This window comes from Bufo bufo, chromosome 8 (assembly GCF_905171765.1).
Source record: "Bufo bufo chromosome 8, aBufBuf1.1, whole genome shotgun sequence".
NCBI lineage: Eukaryota > Metazoa > Chordata > Amphibia > Anura > Bufonidae > Bufo > Bufo bufo.
The window spans coordinates 34,083,784-34,105,786 of NC_053396.1; the positions used below are offsets into that span (position 1 = coordinate 34,083,784).

The window sequence follows — 22,003 nt, forward strand, 5'->3', positions numbered from 1 at the left end:
TTTTCCATTCCGTCTACTAATTCCGTTATATTCCATTATAACCGAATCCATAACGGAATTCCCTTACCACCCGAACCCGAAACTGTAAAGTTAGGGTTTGCTCATTCCTACCTCTGACTCGTGCATGTCAGCAGCCAACTATACTAAGACTATCCTGCCCCATCTGTGGAGAACACTAGCTCTACGCCAATCCAGTTAGTTAGCAGTGGCTCTCCAACTATTGTTTTGTAGCAGTTATGTTTGGAGAAAGGAAAACACTTCATTGCAGCATAAAAAACTCATCCCATCAGTCAAACACGGTGGTGGTAGTATCATGGTTTGGTCCTATTGTGCTGCATCTGGGCTAGGACGGCTTGCCAACCACCACCTGGATCTGAATACTTTTGGAATCACATGTAATTAAAAATGTTTAGCCAGTAAGCTATTCAATAAAATGTATCTGTATAGCGCCACCGGCTGTTTGTTCTTTTCCTTATTTTTTTTGTCCATCTCACTCAGTTGATCGAGCGTGCTCAGTTAAAATTTTTAACTGCCACCAGCAATATGTTCTGTGGCAGTTACAGGGAGTGAGCTGCAGACTCAGCTCTCTCTGCATCTGCCGTCCCACTCACCACTTTGCACTCCTAGCCCTTACTTCTCCTAAAGTCAATCAAGATGCAGAGGGCGCGGCCAGAGGTGGGATTCAAATTTTTAAGAACAGGTTCCCTACTCAACGGCAAATACGCGGCGTCACGACATATGTTTACATATACATACACCATATATATGCAACACACATACACATAAATACACCATATACATGGTATACATACATAAATACACCATGTATACACTACACACACATACCACACACACAAAACTTTTAAAAAGCCTAAGGAGCGAAACTATCAGTGTTGCGTGAATTATTTTTTTACAGCGCTGGCCCACACCTCTAACTCCTCCCAGTGTCTATATGTACATGTCCCAACCCTGCTTAGTCTCCATTGTTTCCCCCACACAGTAGTTATGCCAGATCTGGGATGGTTGGGAGGTATGCATACATAAACAGACTATATAGACACTACACTCATATAATCACATATAGAATATACACCATACAGTATATAAATGACCCCTAGGCTACACTTACAGTAGATTTGCCTACTCCATATACATTTTATACACATTTGTACCTAGCACTAAAGACATATTTGCACACATATTATATTCTGTGCTATCCAGAATACTGCACCACATACCTCTTATATCAAGTTACTTCTCCTTTGAGAGCAGACCGCCATGATGATTTTTCACCTATCTCTTGTCTTTGCAGTTTGACAAAAGACATCTTAGGTTCCTACTTTTCCATCATCCTCCTACCTTCTTAACACCTCACCTGCCACCTTCAATAATAATAATAATGTGCACTAGTTCAAAAATGCTCCCGTTCTGTGTGCCAGTACAAAAAATTCCCTCAGTGCCCCTAGTTGAGCTAATGTCCCCATAGTGCCCCCATAATGTGTGCAAGTATAAAACACCCCTATTAAATGCCCCTGGTAAATGCTCACATAGTGCTCCTCTCCTATTCCCCATAGTGCCCCCATAATGTGCCAGTATAAGATTCCCCTATAGTGTCCCCCAGAATGTGCTAGTATAAATGCCCCTTCTTAGTGCCCCCATAGTGTGCCTATATAATAGGCCCCCATAGTGTTCTTCCTCTCCTCCAACACCATAGTGTCCCTATAATGTGCCAGTATAAGATGTCCCCATAGTGTTCCCTATGTGCTAGCAGTGCCCCCAGTAGATGCCCCCCATGTGCCAGCAATGCCCCCAATAGATGCCCCCATAGGGTCCACATGTGCCAGCAATGTCCCCAGTAGATGCCCCCATAGTGTCCACATGTGCCAGCAATGTCCCCAGTAGATGCCCCCCATAGTGTCCCCAATGATGTGCCAGTGGATGCTCCCATAGTGTCCCCATGTGCCAGCAGTGTCCCCAGTAGAAGCCCCCCATAGTGACCCCAGGTGCCAGCAATGCCCCCAGTAGATGCCCCCAAAGTGTCCTCTTTGTGCCAGCCATGCCCCCAGTAGATGCTCCCATAGTGTCCCCCATATGCCAGCAATGCCCCCAGTAGAGACCCCCATAGTGTCCCCCATGTGTTAGCCATGCAGCCAGTAGATACCCCCATAGTGTTGCATATGTGCAAACACTGCCCCCAGTTTCGCCACAGAAAAGCAAAAAAAAACAAAAAACACTTACCTCCACCCTGTCAGCAATGCGATGTAGGCCTCTTCCGGCCTGTGTCCCGCGCTGTACGGCTCAGGCGGCACGATTACATCATCGCGCCGCCTGCACTGGCCTCTGATAGGCTGCTGGCCTTATGCCAGCAGCCTATCAGAGGAACAGGGAAGGGAGACGCCTCTCCCTTGCCCTGCTGCAGTGTTCATTTGCATCGCCGTCCTGAGGAGAGATGAGGGAGATGAGCGCTTCCACAATGCAAACGCTCATCTCCCGCCGCACCGGATCTGTAGAACCGGAGCGAACCGGCTGAATCCCATGCCTGGGCGCGGCAGCTGCAGAGAAATCGGAGCCTTTAGATTCATGGCAAAGTCCCTGTTGTTCCTAGAAGCTCATTTGCATATATTAAAATATCATTCTTCTCAGCAATGCGGGCACATATGAACATGGATCCAACATAGATACCTTCAGCTGCCAAGCGCACATACAACAGGTCAGACAGTTTCATAGGTACAAATCTGCTGACAGATGCCCTTTAAACCCTTCGGAGCCTAGGCTGCCAAAACAATTGATCTAAAAACCACAGATTCACAATGGGTTAGGCAACTGGTGGTCAGAGGGAGCCCCCCCACTATGACTAACTGCTCAGATGCTGCAGTCGCTATGGAACACAGCATCTGAGGGGGTTACATGATGAGGATAACTGCTTCGCCGAATAAAAAAATAATTGCTTTGTGACAAATTATTTTGTCATGAAGGGCATTTCTTTGTAAGTAGTGGGTACAATGACAGGGAGCAGTGATTGCGCATCAATAGTAAAGTGTAATAAAAAAAAAAAATTACCGTAATTAAATTATATTTACCCTCATCTATTTGATAGTGAAGAGCCAGCCGCCACCATTTCGATTGAAGATCTAGCGCGAAATCTCGCACAGCCCATCATGTCGGGCGGCGTAGTGATGTCATTTGTCACGTGCATGGGATTTCATGCGAGATATTCAATCAAAAGGGTGGCCGGCTCTTCGTACTCAAAACAGATGAGGTAGGCATGATTTATTTTTTTTAATTTTTTTTAACGCTATTCAGGGAAAATCAATTCGCTACCACGAAGCACGGGGACATTCGACTTTGCATGCACTTCGTCATGTTCGATTCGCTCAACCCTAATAAAAATAAAAAGTAATTCACCAGCAGCATAAAGCAAAATGACAAATAAAAACCATTTTCCCATTACTGAATTGCCTGAAGCAACTGCTGATCTTATACCCTCTTTGATGGGCCATCAATGTCAAAAGGTTTGTTTGGGTCATCCCATTTATTTGATGAAACATACAAACTGTGACAGAAGGAAGAAAACAGAGCATATTGTGATGAGCATTTTGCCAGAATAAAGAAAAGACCAAACGTATAAGGCCTGTGATTTGCGGATACAATGGTTTCTTAGGCTGGCTTGCTTTTGTTTTTCACAGGCAACATGTTGCGGAAGCCAGGCTGTGAATGAGTGGGAGCTGGGAGCAGGTGGGGAAGTGGGCCCTTTGTGGGAGAAATACAATTACCTGTATGTTGATGGAACTCGGGGAAGTGTTTGTCGCCCCATGTGTGTTACAAGAGGGCAGTTATTTACAGTTTTCTTTTCAAAAAGAACTGTATTGTTGCAATTAAATTTGTTATGGAGGAGAAATATTTATCTCTAATAGACAATGAGTGACCTTTCTCGGTGGAACAGTCATTATATAGAGTGCGTTAGTAAAAAAAAATAATAATAATTTAATAGATATAACTGGTTCATACAGAAGACACATTGAGGACATTTACTAAGCATGTTGCGCCAGAATTATGGCTTAAAATTCACCGAAAATAATTTGATATGGGCCAAATATATCAACAGTTTTCTCCAGAATTTTCATCCTAAAGAATGCATCATGCAATAAATTAGTTTTAAATGTCAAAGTGGGGCGGGGCTTTCAAATTGGTGCAAATTTCGCCTCGTTTATCATCCTCTTAATGGCAAAAATGGCTCAAATTGTTGCGGGCAATTAAGCCAGCTTATGTGGTGGTGTTTTGTGTAAAAAGTTGCCTTTATGGTATAAAGATGTGACTTTTTGATAAAAAAAAAAGTTGCTTTTATAAAAAGAAAAAACAACTTGTCGTGGGAACAAGTGATAGGTAAGTATTAAAACAGGAGGCATTTATCTAATACAAATGATCTAAACAACAGGGTTTTGTCAGTAAATTGACATTCAGCAAAAACAAAACAATGATAAAAACATCCCGAGTCTGAGGCAAAAGTCACAATTTACCAGTGGAAATGTTGCAAATATGCTTCAAAAGTCACAAGTATGGCCTGACAGGGTTGGCTGAAATGGAGCATTTCAGTTTTAGAAAGTCGCCATTTTAGCGCTATTGGCATTAAAATGTCACGAATCAAAAGAAATAGGCAGATAATCAAGTTTATATTTTTTAAAAACTCACATTTTAAAAGTGTCATGCACCTTTTGATATATGAGGCAGAAATTATGCTATTACTGATAAAAGTCGCTCATTGTCCTTTTTAAGTGTCATTCATGGTAAGTGAGTATGACCCAAATATTAAAGGAGCCTCTGTTGGTGTCTGTGTCGGTCATTATGGTACTGTATTTTTTATAGCAAAAGTCTGCAGAAGCATTCTTGCTGTCAAGAATAAGTCATCCTAATAGATACAATTGGAATGTTCTGCAGTTTTTCTGCAGCTTTTTTCAGTTTTTTTATGCAGCTAGGGTTTTTCTAGTTGTGAGAAGTTATTCCCTAACTATTAGATTGCCAGGGTTCCTACTGCTGGCACCTCCACTGATCACCACAATAGCGACCCCATAACCCCCTGGAGATCCCCCCCAAATGAATGGAGCAGAAGGTCAGACATGCGTATGTCCACTACATTCATCTTTTTGGGAGTTCTGGAAATGGCCAAGACCTGTACTCAGTTGTCTCCTGTACTCATGTAGAGATGAATGAAGCGACAGGAACAGCAGTGCACATGCTCGACCTGCCACTCTTCAGGAGGACCAAAGGGTACGGGGTCCTGTTCTCGGGATTGGTGGAGGTCCCAGCAGCAGGAACCCCACTGATCTAATACTTATCCCCTATCCTGTGGATAATAGAAAACGTTTCATAACCAAAATAACTCTAAAGTGCATTATAAAATGTACTACCCACAAAGTGTTTTGGGGTGTTTTTGCCTTGCATTGAGCATTTTTAGTGTTTTGAGCATTTTTTTTATATATATATATATATAACATGCTCTAGATATAGCATTTTTTTCCTGCAGTTTTTAAAATCAGCTTAGAATATTGATGAAATGAAAATTGCCAGAAACGCATGTTCAAAGTGCTAAAAGCAAAAAAAAACACTGAGTTCCCACAAACTCCCTTCAACGTACAGTCCCAAGTAAATAATATCACTCCATACCCAGCCACCTCCAACATGCAATCCCATGTAAACATCACCCCCTCAACATTCATTCCCATGTAAATAACATCACTGCCTCCCCCAGCCCCCTCCGACAGCCGCCATCAACATACAGTCCCATATAAATAACATCACTGCCTCCCCCAGCCCCTCCGACTTTCAGTCCCATGTAAATAACATCACTTCCTCCTACAGCCACAAATTAACATACAGTCCCATGTAAATGACATGACTCCCTCCCCAGCCACCTCCAACACACAGTTCCATGTAAATAACTTCCCTCCCTTCAGCCCGAACATATAGTCCCAGTTAAATAACCACAACTCTCAGCATTCCTCTGCCTCTTCCTTCACTTACCTCTCCTCATGTAGCTGACATCACCATAATTTCTTCCCCAGGACTTCTCCTCTTCACTGCCATCCTCTCCTGCACTGGTCACATGACGGTGACATCATTGCAGGCCCTTTGCAACCATTGCATGTGCAGCGTATTACTAGAGTACGTGGGCACTGCAAAAGCTTATTGTGTCACATGTTATATCATGCTTTATTTCATCCTTATGTGAAATACCTGTTACCAGGCTGTCAGGTGCACTACATACATTCCACCACTAGATGGGGATAGCACTAGGATATATATACCTCAGTTCAGGCCTAGTTAGTCAGTAGAGAGAATGAGTACTTGTTGAAGGAATGACAGTGCAGCTGCTAGCTGTGTTTAGTGAAAGACAGTTCAAGTGAGAAAGAGTGGACAACAGCCATTTTTCCAGGCTTTAAGGACCTTTGGATTCAAGGTGAAGGATCTATTAGCTTCCGGCAGCCTCCCCAATAATAGGCTGGAGATACAGAACCAGATTAGGAGCTGAATATCAGTGAGTACATAACTAACTACCCTAGCCTGACACGTCACTACATGTACAGCCTGTTACTGGGATTCATCACATCCAACCTGCATGTGTATCAGAGACTGCTTTATTAGTGGATGTAAACTGTTATCAAGATCCTGGTTATAGTAAAGTTCTCAGTTGGATTTAAACCTGCCTCATTCTTCTAACTTCATACTACTACCACTTTCAACATCTTGCACCATCAAGGTGCTGGCGTCACGACACTACCTAAGTTAGGGGCCCAGCCGCACAAGCACACAGAAATCTAATCACCATTGAGGGCACCTCAATCACCACCTGGCCGGTTTGCCCCGGAGAATCCAGTGCTGTTCTCCGCTTCACTGCACTGCTGGCCCAGGGAGGCATCTGCTAAACCGTGAGTAACCGATGAACTGCTTGTACACTTTGGCCCACCATGAACCTCATGTGTTCTACCCATGTGGACTGGCACGTTGCATATAAAGTTGGTGTCACGAACAGGATCAATATCCTCTGTGCCTTATGTGAATGAGCCCCATTTGTTTGATTGTTTTATTGGGCTAAAGAACTGTATAAACGACTCAAAAGCTGCATGAATGTACTGTGCCAATTGACTACTTTAAAATCGCACTGTTAAAACTGCAAAAATCGCAGATTTTTGTTTCACTAAAACTGCTTGCTGTGACTGAATTGACTTTGACCTTGAACCTAAAATGGCCTAAAATGGCCGCCGTAGGCCTTCTTATATAAATCACTGTTGCGTAGTGCCACCCCTATATGCAAAATTACTTGGACGGCCCCTTATACCTTCATTGTAGTGATTAGGGAAGGCCGGCCTTGCATGCAAAACATCGCACCGCCTCTTCTGTCTGTCAGACACACTCGAGGGAGGAGCCGCACGCAAGAGGGGAGCGTGACGTGCGTATGCACGCCCGAAAAAGATGCGAGACTTGGCGTGTAAGCAAACGGGACGAAAGGGAAGGCGAATACCAGCCATCCTCCACAGAATCTATATATAACTGTGTTAGAGAAAGACTCTTGCCGGGACTGATCTTATACACAAGCTGCCCTACTAAGTACCTTATTTGGCCGGCACCACGATTCTTAAAGGGCCATTCACCCACAAAATAAAGGTGACCCATCGTAAAGCAAGCTAACAAGTGCGTAAATCTGTGTGTAATATACGTTTTATTAAGCATCTGCCGTTACTATGTCGGTGCAGGAAGATAATGTGCAGCCTGACCTCAACAGGTCCAATGAAGTAGCCACAGCCGGTCATAACGCAGCACCAGCCGCTGCAGCACCAAGCATGATGCCTCTAACGATGCCTTACTACTTCGGGGCACCCTGGTTCCCACGATACTCTGGGGAAGCTCACACTTTAAGAGACTTTTTAAAGAGAAGATTCTTGCTATTCTCAGGTTGTACCCTGGGACAGTAGAGCAACAAATGGAAATTCTGCTCGGGCAATTGGAAGGAGCTGCCCTCAGGGAAGTGAAGTCTTGGCCAAGCTCAGAGAGGAAAACGCTGGAGCAGATATTTGAACAGCTCTACACCACCTTTAAACCCAAGACTGTGTTGGAGGTCAAGATGAGGTTCTTCAGCAAGAAACAGCAATCTGGTGAATCACTCAGAGACTTTGCATTGTCATTACAGGAGGCCCTCAGAGTTGTGGTACAGGTAGACCCCTATGAAGCGGAAAATGAAGATAAGATGCTTAAGGAGCAATTCATTGAAGGTGTTAGTACAGAAGCCTTAAAAAGTCAGTTAAGGATGTTAGCAGCTCAGCATCCAAGTTACACTTTCCTAGACTTCAAAGAGTTAGCCATCAGTATTATGGGGACAAATACACCATCAGAGCCACTAGGCCTGCTGAAATGTCTATGGATAAGCCAGTTGCATCTCCAAAATGTTATTCTATGGTCAGTCAAGCAACTCCAGCCTCGGTTCCTGATGCAGTTGCCACCTTGACAGAGCAAGTCAACTTTCTGACCAAAAGTCAGGAGAAAGTATGCAAAAAACTAGAACAGTGGGAAAAACCCTTGGTGCTGGAGGATGAGACACCGTTACCAAGGAGACTTTTTCCTCCGGATTATAAAGAGACATATCCCAGAAATTCTGGTGGACGGCCTCCTGAGCGCTTCAGCGCTCAGAGATGATCCACTTGCACGTACTGTCACAAGCCAGGCCATACAGAAATGATGTGCTGGCAGTTAAAAGGACAACCCTCGAGGTCAAGGACCGCCACTTGAGAGGTGAACCAGTAGGTCCAGAAGATCCCCGCTGGATGCCCAGATATGTAGGATCCCGTCCAGAAGTGGTTCCCCAAATAAATGGGGTTCCTTTTGTTGCTTTTGGATACCGGGTTTCAAGTCACAACTATTCAACAGTCGGCATTTGAAAAATACTGGGATAAGAACCAGTTAACACAACCACCAGAATCCTGGCTGAGTCTTATAGCCAGCAACGGCAAACCCGTGCCAATGCATGGTTACTGGGAGCCAACTCTCAAGTAGGAGGAACTTTACTACCCCAGCAAGGTATCATTGTTGTGCAGGTCAGGGAAGATAACAACCTTCCGTAAGTCCTAGGGATAAACGTCCTTAGGAACTGTTATGCTGAAATGCTTGAAGCTTTGCACAAATCTATGCCTACCGCCGCACCTGCATCTAAAAAGGCGATACAACAGACTATCCGTGTGTTAAGTGCGCAACAGAAATTTGCCAATGAGAAAGGAAAGATTTGCTGTGCCCACATCCGAGGTTACCACCCAGTAATCCTTAAACCAAATACCGAAATACTCCTGTGGTGCCGAGCTGCTCTTGGGATCCAAGGCCAAGACTACCAGGCCCTGGTAGAAGCCGTCACGCTAGAAGACCATCCTTTAGTCCGAGCTGCAAGAAGCCTAGTGACTGTATCTCAAGGTAAAGTGCCTATTCGTCTTCTGAATTTAAGTGATCATAGTATAACTTAGAACAAGCACTGCTCTGTGGCTCAACTGCTACAAGTCACTTTCCAAGATGTTATCAGCGTACCTGCAACTACCACTGAACAATCTGCTCAGAAGCTAAATCCACAAAAACATCCTTCAGATACATTATGGTGGAAAGAACTAAACGTGGGGCATACCTCTACCCCTGAGGAACAAACTGAAGGAGTCTTAAAAGTTGTGCAAGACATACCACTGTCCATCTGTTTGATGAAGCAGAAAACATGACTCAACTAAGAAGGCAACCATTTATCAATCAATGGAGGTTCACTTCTGATACTGCTTGAATCCTTATCTGCCACTGCAACTTCATTATTAGAGGTGCAGTTCGCATCAATTTGCTTCAGAGCCCCATACTGTTTAGACACACTGCTGGTAGTCCCCTGGCTCATTTTGATGGTCAGCTTCTCGACTGTAGTGTCAGTCTGCCCTCGTGGTCCTTTGTAACCAATGTTCACCTCTCTCATCAATAGCATGTTGTGCTCTGCAGTTTCCATGTCGATTATTCACAATGGTGCCATTAGTCTACTCATGATACACTTCACAAACTGTACAGTTTCATAAATACCGCCACCCTTGGCCCAAAAGCCAATAATCATCCCTTTTTGCAACTCTGATAAATCAACCCTTTTACCCATGACAACAATTTGCGGATATGTGTGCAGACAGCCTTTCGCACGCCTTATATACTCACCAAGCCAGCTAAGCACATGTGACTTGCTTAATGAGCTACGTGCTGCCGATGTGACGCGACTATATACTGTAGACAGTATATACAGCCCCCAATTTTCTCCTCCTAAGCAGTGAAATTTCACATAGTTTATGTATATTCCTTTAAAGAGTCTACAGTATTTTACTATTGATGGCCTGTCCTCAGGATAGATCATGCAAATCTGATCAGCAGGGTCCTGATACTCCTCACCCCCCAACAACCAGCTGTTCTGAAATAGCTCCAGTGCTAGTAGTCTGTGTTAGAAATACACAGTTCCATCTAATGGGCAGTGGGCTGAGTAATTTAGTCATGTATTCACATCTATTATCTTATATACTTTGGGTCGTTATACAGTGCCGACATACTGTAATATACACAACTGTATCAGTTGCCACCACCAATGGATCTCATAATCTTACTGCTCTACTAGTATGTTTTTGCAAAATGGGAGGTGAACCCTTTGCAAAATGGGAGGTACAGTAATCAACCCAAACATGGGGAGAATATGCCAACAATTCCATACAGAAAAGGCCATTGGTTGGATTTAATTAGTAGCAACAATGTGAGAATCAAGAATTAAAAATCATCAGGGAGGATCTAAGTATTTTTGACAATATTGAAATGGGAGAGGGATTCTCCATCAGCTACTGCAGGGGTCAGCAACTTTTGGCACCCCATTTTTTATTTTTTTTACTGTATACTCAAAATTTTTCTGATACAATAATACAATTCACATTCATTTAGGAGTCATCTATTCAGATATCAGTTCGCACATAAAATGATTTCAGGAGTTGCAGAAAAATGTAGTTTGGTTTGTAAGATCTTGTGCTTCTTTTGTTGCAACCTCAGTACTTGAAAGGGAAAGTCATTTCAGCTTTTAAAAGGATTTATAAAAAAAAAAAAAAAGAGAGAAGCTTTCATTTTTCTGAATCAGCCTTTAAATTATCATTTTACTGTGATATTTCTGGGATTTGCATGAAGTCATTATGCTTTTTGTACCATAATAGTATGAAACCAATTCAGTTTAACCAGAGTAATACAAAGAGATGTAGATGTATAATTAAAATGAAATATAAATGTTAAAGTTGCAAATGCACACATCTATAAGGTTTACACATTACAATCATGTCATTTCATTTCTTCATTAAAAAAGGAACCGCAGTGTAAAGTCTCATTCACACGACAGAGTTTCACGTACGTGTTCTCCACGGACGGCACAAGCACCCATTCACCTTAATTAGTGTTGAGAGAATCAAAGTTGACAAAGTGGAATCGATCTGAAGTTTTGGAAAAATTGGATTTGCAGCAAAGCCAAATTTCCTGCTACTTTGTGGTAACAAATCAATTAGCTACACGTGTTACAAAGTGCGAAGTCTGGGAACGCGAGATCACCCATAATGCCATGCAGACATCCAATCAGCAGCTTGGATTGGATAGGAAGAGTTCAGGGCCAGCGCAGGGAGACTTTTTACACAGTATAGGGAGAGCATAGTGAGAGTGCGGGGATTAAATGAACAGTGTCCCTCTTGGTTAATAGATAAGCAATTCTATTAGGCCTCTTGCACACGACCGTATGGCTTTTTCAGTATTTTGCGGTCCGCAAAAAATATGGATGACGTCCGTGTGCATTCCATTTTTTACGGAACAGCTGGCCCCAAATAGAATACTACTATCCATGTCCATTATGCGGACAATAATAGGACATGTTCTATCTTTGAACGGAACGGAAAAACGTAAACGGAAGGCATACGGAGTACCTTCCGTTTTTTTTGCAGATCCATTGAAATGAGTGGTTCCGTATACGGAACGCAAAAAAAGGAACGTAAACAGGGAAAAAAACGTTCGTGTGCAAGAGGCCTTACACCTTGATTCAGTAATTGGGATGAAAAATCTGTCGCCTTGATTCTTTAATTGGGGTTAAAAAGCTGTCTAATACTACTGCTATTGGGGTGTCCACATTGTGTTATAGATAATTTCTATAACGCCTTGAATCTCTAATTGGGTGAAAAAGTGGTCTAATACTACTGCTTTTGGGGTGCCCACATTGTTTTATAGAAAACACCTTGATTCTAAAATTGGGGTGAAAAGCAGTCTAAGGGTGCATTCACACGACCGTAAGTGTTTTGCGGTCCGCAAATTGCAGATCTGCAAAACACGGATACCTGCCATGTGCGTTCCGCAATTTGTGGACCGCACATGGCCAGCGCTATATAGAGAATGCCTAAGCTTGTCCGCAGTTGCGGATGCGGATGGATGCGGATCCATTTATACGGTCGTGTGAATGCACCCTTATACTACTGTTTTTGGGGTGGCAACATTGTTTTATACATAAGTAATTCTATAATGCCTTGATTCTGTAATTGGGGAGACAAATCGATCTAATACTACTGCTATTTTACACTTACAGTTACTGTACAGTATGTCCGATAGAAAGCCAAGGCCTTCCATGGGAATGGGCAGTGGCAAAAATGTTTCTGGAGCTGACAGAAGTAGCAGCATAAGAAGGAGGGGTGGTAGCAGCAGTCACAGCAACAGGCCAGAGCTTCCAGTGTCATCCAGCGGTCGTGTTTTGACGAGCAACCCAGCTCTCCTTGAATGGTGACTCAGTCTTCAACACCATCTCAACTGCCATCAGACACCCACAGCTAGGAGTCAGTGGGTTCTTCTGACACCACGCTTAGTGGGCATGGCCCAGAAACAAGTTCTGTGCCCCCACCTGTCCTGAACAATGCCGTCTTTAAAGCGGGGCAAAAGGGGCAGCTGCCCCGGGCCGCACCGCCAATTAGGCAAAGTAAGGTGATGGCCCCAGGCGGCGCTGCCCTGGTGACAAGTGGGGGGCGGCAGCAGGGCACAGGGAGATGAGCGATTCCATTGTGGAAGCGCTCATCTCCATAGTAATCTATATCGCCGTCCTCAGGGCAGCGATACAGATAGATGTACTGCAGCGGGGCAGGGGAGGGAGAGGCCTCCTGATGGAGGTAAGTATAAGTGTTTTTTTTTTTATGGTGCTACTTACTGGCACATGATTGGGGGGCATCTATGGGGGCACTTGTTACTGGCACATGATTGGGGGGCATCTATGGGGGCACCTGTTACTGGTACATGGTTGGGGGCATCTATGGCAGCTCCTGTTACTATCATATGATTGGGGGGCATCTATGGGGCACTTGTTACTGGCACATGATTGGGGGGCATCTATGGGGGCACTGGTTACTGGCACATGATTGGGGGGCATCTATGGGGGCACTTGTTATTGGCACATGATTGGGGGGCATCTATGGGGGCACTTGTTACTGGCACATGATTGGGGGGCATCTACGGAGGCACTGGTTACTGGCACATGATTGGGGGGCATATATGGGGGCACTTGTTATTGGCACATGATTGGGGGGCATCTATGGGGGTACTTGTTACTGGCACATGATTGGAGGGCATCTACAAGGGGAACTTGTTACTGGCACATGATAGGGGGGCATCTATGGGGGTACTTGTTACTGGCACATGATTGGGGGGCATCTATGGGGGTACTTGTTACTGGCACATGATTGGGGGGCATCTATGGGGGTACATGTTACTGGCACATGATTGGGGGCATCTATGGGGGCACTTGTTACTGGCACATGATTGGGGGCATCTATGGGGGCACATCTTGCTGGCACATTATTGGGGGGCACTGTGGGGGCATCTATGGGGCACTTCTTACTGGCACATTATTGGTGGCACTATGGGGGAACTTCTTACTGGCACATTATTGGGGGCATCTACTGAGCCCACAAACAAGGGGTATTTCATATGGGGGAAGGGGGGAGAGGACCACTATGGGGGCTTCTACGGAGGCCACAAAGAAGGGGTATTTTATATGGGGGCTCTGTATAGGGGCATTTTATACTGGGGCACATTATGGTGGCTACTATGGGGAAGGGGAGAGAGGAGTACTATGGGCTCATCTATGGGGGCACTAATAAGGGGTATTTTATACTTGCAATTTATGGGGGACACTGAGGGCATCTACTGGGGCACTATATATGGGGCATTTTATACTGGTACATTATGGGGGCACTAGGAAGAAGGGGAGAGGAGAACTATGGGGGCATTTACTGGGGGCACTATATAGGGGTATTTTATAATGGCACATTATAGGGGCACTATGGGGATATTAGCTCAACTGGGGGCATTAAAAGGGGGTATTTTTTGCACTGGCACATTATAAGGAGAATTATTACCACTGGCAGGCATTATGATGTGCTTTATTACTACTGGGGGTCTATGGGGAACATGATTACTAGTATGGGCACTATGGGGGCATTATTACTTCTAGGGCACAGTGGGGACATGTTGGGGGCACTGTAGGAGCACTATTACTACCTTTTGTGCTCTAGCAGAGAATTATTCCTATTGGTGGGGCTTTTGGGAGAACTATTACTGTGGGGGCACCTTGGCACAGTATCAACTTACCTCAATTATTTTTGGGGGATGCTATGTTTGCACTATTAGTGTCAGGGGAACTATTTGCTGGACGCAGTTATTTTAGGGCACTGTGTGACAATAATTATTGAAGGGCATTATATGCATGGTATTACTATTATCAGGGGGTTTATCTGTTTCTGCAGTGTAGAATTGGGGAGCACAGCGGGCACAGTATTGGGGGTGGTAGGGTGATTTGTCCAGAAGATGGGAGGATGATGGAAAAGTAGTAAACTAAGATTTTGTTTCTCAAACTGCTGAGACGAGAAATGGCTGAAAAATGCTGGTCTGGTCTGAAGGTCTGAATGGAGAAGATGGGGAAAGAGAACAGCTACATCAAAGAGACGTCACTGGATGTAAAAGGTATGTGGCGCTGTATTACCCTGTATGGAGGGGTGGATGGAGGGGTTAGTATACAGTACTATCTGCACATTGTAAAAAAAAAAGTAATCTGCAAAATACTATATATTTGTGTCAGATGTTGTACTTTTTAAATTTTTAGAATAATGATACAGCAATTTTATTTGATACTTTTGTGCTGATTCTTTTTTTTTCTCTCTATATTAAGGGACACTATAGTCACCAGAACCACAACAGCTAAACGTAGTAGTTTTGGTGTCTATAGCATGTCTCTGCAAGCTTTTTAATGTAAACACTGCCTTTTCAGAAAAAAAGGCAGTATTTACATTACTGCCAAGGAAGACCTCTAGTGGCCACTCATCATTATTAAAGTTTACTACTGTACGAGGTGTGTGGATTTTTTATTTTTTTGTGTGTGTTGTGGTGGAGGGCATGATTGCATGCTAGGGTGTGGGAAGGCGGGATCCAGGGGGCCCAAGTAAATTCTTGCCCAGGGTCCAATCAATATTAAAGACGGCTCTGGTCCTGAACCTGCCTATTTCTTTTTCTGTTCCTTCTGCTCGGGAAGTATTGTACTGTATACTGTCAGCTCTTCTCCGATTTTCAGCGAGGACAAGCTTATTGTGGACAGTCAGCAGCTACTGCCCAGCCCAGATTTGCAGAAGAGATCCTCTGCTTCCTCCTGTAGGCAGGCAAGTAGCGATGATGAGAGTCCCGTGGGAGCAAGTGTTTTGTGAGTGGTCAGGGACGCAGCTATGAGACTGGCGAGAGTGACATCAGTGACGTGCAGACAGTAGTGGATGATGATGTAAGCCAATCGCATGTGGGAGCCGGGTGAAGAGGAGGCTTCATCATCAGGCGATGAGGATGGCAGCTTGCCTGTGAGACAGCGGCAGGGTGCCAGCGTGCAGATCAGCCAGCAGGGTGGAAGCAGTGTGAGGTCTGGAGCCAAACGTGCCCAGGGTAGACGTTCCGCCATCAACACATGCAGTGTCACCATAAAGTGGCCTGGGAAAACTGTGGCGATAATGTTGTGGTACAGCCTGAGGCTTCTCCTAGTGGCCCGCACCCCTTTTACAGCAGTCTAGGCTCCACCACCTCAGCGGAAGGGAGCTGTGTTTCCTTCCTATCATCTACTGGTCCTCATGCTCCTCCTCTTCCTACTCCTCTTAACTCATTTCGCCAGAAATCGACCACTGAGGCGACTGCAAAAAGACAACAGTATGCGTGCACTAACCCAATGTCGCAGAAGCTGAATGTGCTCCTGGCCAAGTTGCTGGTACTACAGTCCCTCCATTTTCAAGTGGTTGACTCTGCACCTTTCAGAGAACTGATGGCTTGTGCCGAGGTGGAGAGTCCCAAGCCGTCATTACTTCTCCAAAAAGGCTGCACCAGCCCTGCACACATATGTTGACCAGAAGGTGGGCCAGTTCTTGAGCCTGTCGGTGTCTGCTAAAGTTCACGTCAGCGCCGACATGTGGAGCTGTAATTATGGTCAAGGACAATATCTGTCCAATATCTGGTGGTTCCTGCCCAGGCACACCAACAACTTGGCCAGGTGACGGCAATGCCGCCTCTGAGTTATCAAGCTGTGATTCCTGCGCCACAGTCCTCCTCTGCCTCCTCATTCTCAACCTTGTCCTCAGCCTCCACTGTAGGCACAGTTCTCAGTGGTCCTCCAACATACCAACCTATGCAGAGCCTGGCAGTGTCACGCTGTTCTGCACCTGGCCTGCCTGGGTGAACTGAGTCATAACGAGGAGGAACTGCTCTGTGTCCTTCAACAAGAAATTGAATCCTGGCTATCTCCTTGCCAACTGAAGTTCAGAACCATGGTCACCGATAGCGGGAAGAACATTGTGTCAGTGCTGCATAAAGAAGGGCTGACCCATGCGCCCTCCATGGCACACGTCTTTAATCTAGTGGTAAGGCGGTTCCTGAAGTCTTCCACCCAATTGCAAGATATCTTTTCTCTTGCCAGGAAACTGTGCATGCACTTAAGCCACTCTTACCCTGCAAATCAGTACCTCCTTGAGCTGCCTCATATGCAACATTTCCACGTGTTGGAACTCCACCCTCCACATGTTGGACCAACTATATGAGCAGAGGAAGGCCGTGAACGATTTCTTGATGATGCAGGTGGACAGGAGCACTCCCCTGTGCCAGCTCATGCATGACGCCTGCCATTTGCTCAGGCCCTTTAAGGAGGCCACTTTATTTGTCAGGACTACAGGATGAATTATGTCATTCCACTTCTTCACATCCTGGGGCAGATGCTGATAAATCTGGCTGGCCAGGGGACAGTAGACGTGGCGCCTACATCTCTTGGCCACCTGAGCCCTGTGGAGGAGGATGAGGAAGAGGACATTCACGCACAAGCAATGTATACAGAAATAGGTGGTTTATCTGCACAAGTGACAGGAAAGGAGTAGGAGGAGTATAAAGCTCTGGAGGGCGATGAGGAAGACCAGGCAGATGACCCCAACAGACCGTGGCAGTGTGCAGTGGAGACGGAGGTAGGAGTCCCTCTGATTCCCTTGTGCAAATGGCCAGATGCATGCTGAGTTGCTTGCGTAGTGACAGCCGCATTATCACCATTCGGCAGAGGGATGACTACTGTTTCTCCACCATGTTAGACCCTCACTAGAGGGCCAAAATCGGGGCCTTTTTTACACCTGTTGAGAGGGAGGATAAACTCAACTACTATCAAGACATCCTATGTAGTCAGTTGGTCTCTGCCTATGTGCGCCATCTCCCATCCTCACGAAGGTCTGGCCCTCTGTGCTCACGTTCCACTGCCATCTTGACTGCTGGGGTGAGGCGGGGCAGGAGCAGCACCAGCTCCGTTAGCATAAATTGAGTCTCCAGTCTCTGATGAGCATGTTTCTTCACCCACCTACTGAAGAAACCAGCCAGCAGCAGCAGGACATGGAGCAGAACCTCGACCAGCAGGTGGTGGCATACTTGGACTGTACCCTGTCACCCCAGATCCAAGATCCCCATGACTTCTGGGCAGCCAAGCTTGAATTGTGGCCGCAACTGGCAGAGTTTGCTCTCCTGCCCGGCCAGTACTGTGGCATCAGAGCGAGTGTTTACTGTGGCTGTTGGAATAGTTACCCCAAAGAGAACTCACCTTTCAACACAAAATGTTTAAAGACTAACCTTGGATGCATGGATCAGCCAGAATTTCCACAAACTGGTGCCTATTGCATCAGACTAGATCATTCTGGCACTAATGTTCTGAGTGCAGTGTGCTGCCACACCAAAACATTGTGAAAAATATCCTGTTACTCCTGGCCATGTGCTTCATTGATGCTGCCACCAATCTGATGCCACACACCTGCTGCCATCTTCTCCTACTGCAACCATCATGTGCTGTTACTGCCACTACTGTTGCCCCCCACCACCTCTCCTCGTGCTGTTGCCACCCTCACCACTCTGTGAATGGGCCACTATGATGACCCCTTATGCTATTGCCACCCTCATCACTCTGTGAAGGGGCCACTATTTTTCCTGTTTGGCCTTGTTGACATCACAATTTATTTTGTCATTCTCCTGATCCGTCAGAAGAACTGAAAAATGAAAACCACAGCTGATCCTGTCTTTGGGCCACTGTATTGACTCTTCTTGCTATTGCCACCCTCTCCACTCTGTGACTGGGCCACTATGATGACTCCTCATGCTGTTGCATGTAGCACCATGTAGTTGTGTAGTTTTTATGTCATTTAATGACATTTATACCCAGTATGGTTCTTGTACAAGTCTTACATGGTCAATCATCCCATAAAATAACAACTCAAGGGCATTTTGCCATTCCTCTATTAATCTTTCTGGAAATATGACTAAAATGACAATTGGTGGCTACCATTCCCCTTGCCAGAGGGGCCTGATGCTACATATTCTTACACTTACTACATACACTGCAATTTGTGATGACATTGTCTAAGTGTAAATGGATAAACCTCATTAATAAGGAACATTTTAATATTTCCCTGGGGAATAACAGAGCAACAGCAAAATTCAGAGCTCTATAAAAAGTTGCTGCAGCATTGTCATTTTTTTTAAGTATTCACTATGGCGTCATTCACACAAATGTATTTTCGGTGTGCATCTGATCTGTATTTTTGGCGGATCACATGCAGACCCATTTATTTCTATGGGGCCAAAGAAAAATGGAGACGGGACATGGATGTCATCCTTGTTCTGTCTATGCTGCAAATGATAGAACCTATCATATTCTCGTCCATTTTGCGGACAAATTAATGGCATTTTGACAATGGAACCAGTAAAAAAGTGTGGGATGCACACGGCTGGTATCTGCATTTTAAGGAGCCAGGGTTTGAGGACCGCAAAATAGATATGGTTGTGTGAATGTATCCTAAAGCAGACATTTTAAGCAAATTGCTATAGATTTTTAAAATTTCCCTACTGGTCTACAATAAAAGAGGAAAATTCCTGCAACAAAAAAATGCAGCTTTATTGAGTCCAGTATAAAATCCAGTACAGGTAAAGCTATGAGTAAGGGTAAGCGGTGTATGTGTACCTGTACTGGATTTTATGTTAGATAAAATAAAGCTGCAATTTTTACTGGAATTGGATGCTGGGAAAAAAAATTGCCAGCAGGTAAGCTTTATTCATTTGTTTCTCTGCAATATCATCTATGATCAGATGCAAACACGCAAATTAAGCCATGTTATGTTTTTAAATCACTGGCTGGAGTATAAGGGTATTTTAAGCTGAAGTTTTGTTGCATGATTTATTTTTGCCCTGATTTATGAAATTAGACAATAAATCACTTATCACAATCACAACAAAGTCTTTGTGAGGAATGTGGAGTTATGATCTAATTCCAGCCATTTGCTGTCAGCTAGCAGAGGAAGCAGACTTCAAAACAAACCACATGTTTACAGTTCACACCCCACTCAGCCAGCAACTCAACTTCTCTGGCAGGATGAATGCCGGTGGGGGGGCTGAGTTGGTCATCAGAACAAAAGAACCCAACAGACATCATTGCCTGTCTATCCCAGAAATAAACCGGTTACATATTTGCGATCCTGGGACCAAGGCGGAGGTGCCCCCGGTCATTGTTTTTCGGGTCGGGTGCCAGAAAGGGGAGATACAGAGATCTCCCAGTAGGAACCCAATGACAGTGCCATGTTTGGTCTCCAAATTGCTATCAGAACCATCCCCCTGTGATCTTTCGGTGAGGAGCTATGATCCATGATGGGCTTTTGGATTCTGAGCTGCCTCACTGGACAAAATAAAAATGATATCTTCCCAGGGGGAGGGGGGGGAGTGGCCGACTATAGGTGAAAAGGCTCATGCAGGCCAGAGGCCAGTGTCTTTTCTCTGAAGGGGGCCACATCGAGCAATGTGTTTGGTGAGACCTGGATTTGCTGACATCACTACCCCCAAGTGACTACAGCTAAGGATTACAGCAACCAAAAACTCATCATCGTAACACCAAGGACTACTCATCCACCTGGTAACTGACTTTTGCTCTGCTTAACCCAGTTTGTACCACGTCATCTGCATTTGCACATCCAACCATTGTATATCTTCTGTATGTATATAGAGTTATGTCTAGCGCACCCTTAAGGCAATCAAATATATAATTTAATCTTGCGCTGTTCTTGTATCTTGATCTTGAATCCCCACGTCCGTATTTCAGCATAGTCATAGCTACCTGGGGTGGTTCCTGCCCCGATATATAATCCCACTAGCGGACCGGGCTTATATCTAACAAGGAACTGTCTACTGAGCTGACAGGGTGCTGTTTCACTGGGGCAGTGAAAAGGCTCTCTCAGCTTGTCAGGGTTGTGAGCGAGTGTGGAGTCCCGCCGGAGGTAGTGTAGACCACCCTTTCTCCCTCCCTGTGTCTCCCTGTGCCTGCGTGGACAGGAGGTGTCTGTGTAAACGGTGCCAAGCTGACCTTTCGTACTTCCAGGGAGAGTGTATCATCATGCCTTGGTAACCAGTGATGAAACCAGAAATGTCAGGCAGGGCTGCAAGGTGCGGTATTCGTCACAGTCTTGCAGCACTTAAGAAAATCACAGCAAAAAAGTTGCAAAATAAAAAAAGGATCATTAAAATAAGCCTTAAAGGGCATCTGTTAGCGGATTTACCTCCATGCTTCTGGCAGCTATGCGATGCAGGCCTCTTCCGGCCTGTGTCCCACGCTGTATGCTGCCCGGCTCAGGTGGCATTACGATGATGACATCATCGCGCCCTCTGCGCTGGACTCGGCTAGGCTTCAGGCCTAGTGCCTGCAACATATCAGAGGAACGGGGAAGGGAGACGCCTCTTCCCTGCCATGCAGCAGCATTAATCTGTATTGCTGTCCTGAGGACAGCGATACAGATGAATGTAAAGAGATAAGCACTTTCACAATGGAAGAGCTCATTTGCCACGGCCTTGCTGCCACTGCCTCTTCCCCCCTCCCCCACTTATCTCCAGAGCTGCTCCGCCTAATTGGCAGTGCAGACCTGGGGCCTTTTAAAGGAATAGTGAGCCCCTGTACTTGCCCTGGTATGCAGGGTGCTGACACCGGCCCTGAAAGCGGACACAGATGCAGTCAGCTGCCAAGTGCACATGTAACAGGTCAGCCAGTCTCATAGGTACAAATCTGCTGACAGATGCCCTTTAATGGTTTAGAATATTTCACCTATACTACTAACCTGATGCTTTGAAAGATGTCAGTTCTACAACCTGCAAAAGAAAGCAAGAAATCTTTTTTGTGTGCTGTAAGATATATATATATATATATATATATATATATAAAATCAACTTCAACTCTTACAAGTTAAAGGGGTTATCCCATAACTTATATAAAAAAAAATGAAAAGCAGTGATCGTATAGTACATGACAATCTTTTCCTGGCAAAGCTAGAACCAGCCCTGTACCTCACATGGATCCAGAGACCTACCCATTTATCTGCCAGATTTATATCAT

At 45.1% G+C, this 22,003-nt stretch overlaps 1 protein-coding gene across 1 annotated transcript in view; it reads right to left on the reverse strand.

The window, feature by feature from the left end:
* The window catches only part of ADGRD2 (adhesion G protein-coupled receptor D2), a 388,936-nt gene that overhangs the window by 86,773 nt on the left and 280,160 nt on the right, over positions 1-22,003 (reverse strand). Inside the window, exon 25 of the mRNA XM_040406278.1 lies at positions 21,729-21,759. Coding sequence (XP_040262212.1) covers positions 21,729-21,759 — 31 coding nt within the window. The remainder of the gene's footprint in view (positions 1-21,728; positions 21,760-22,003) is intronic.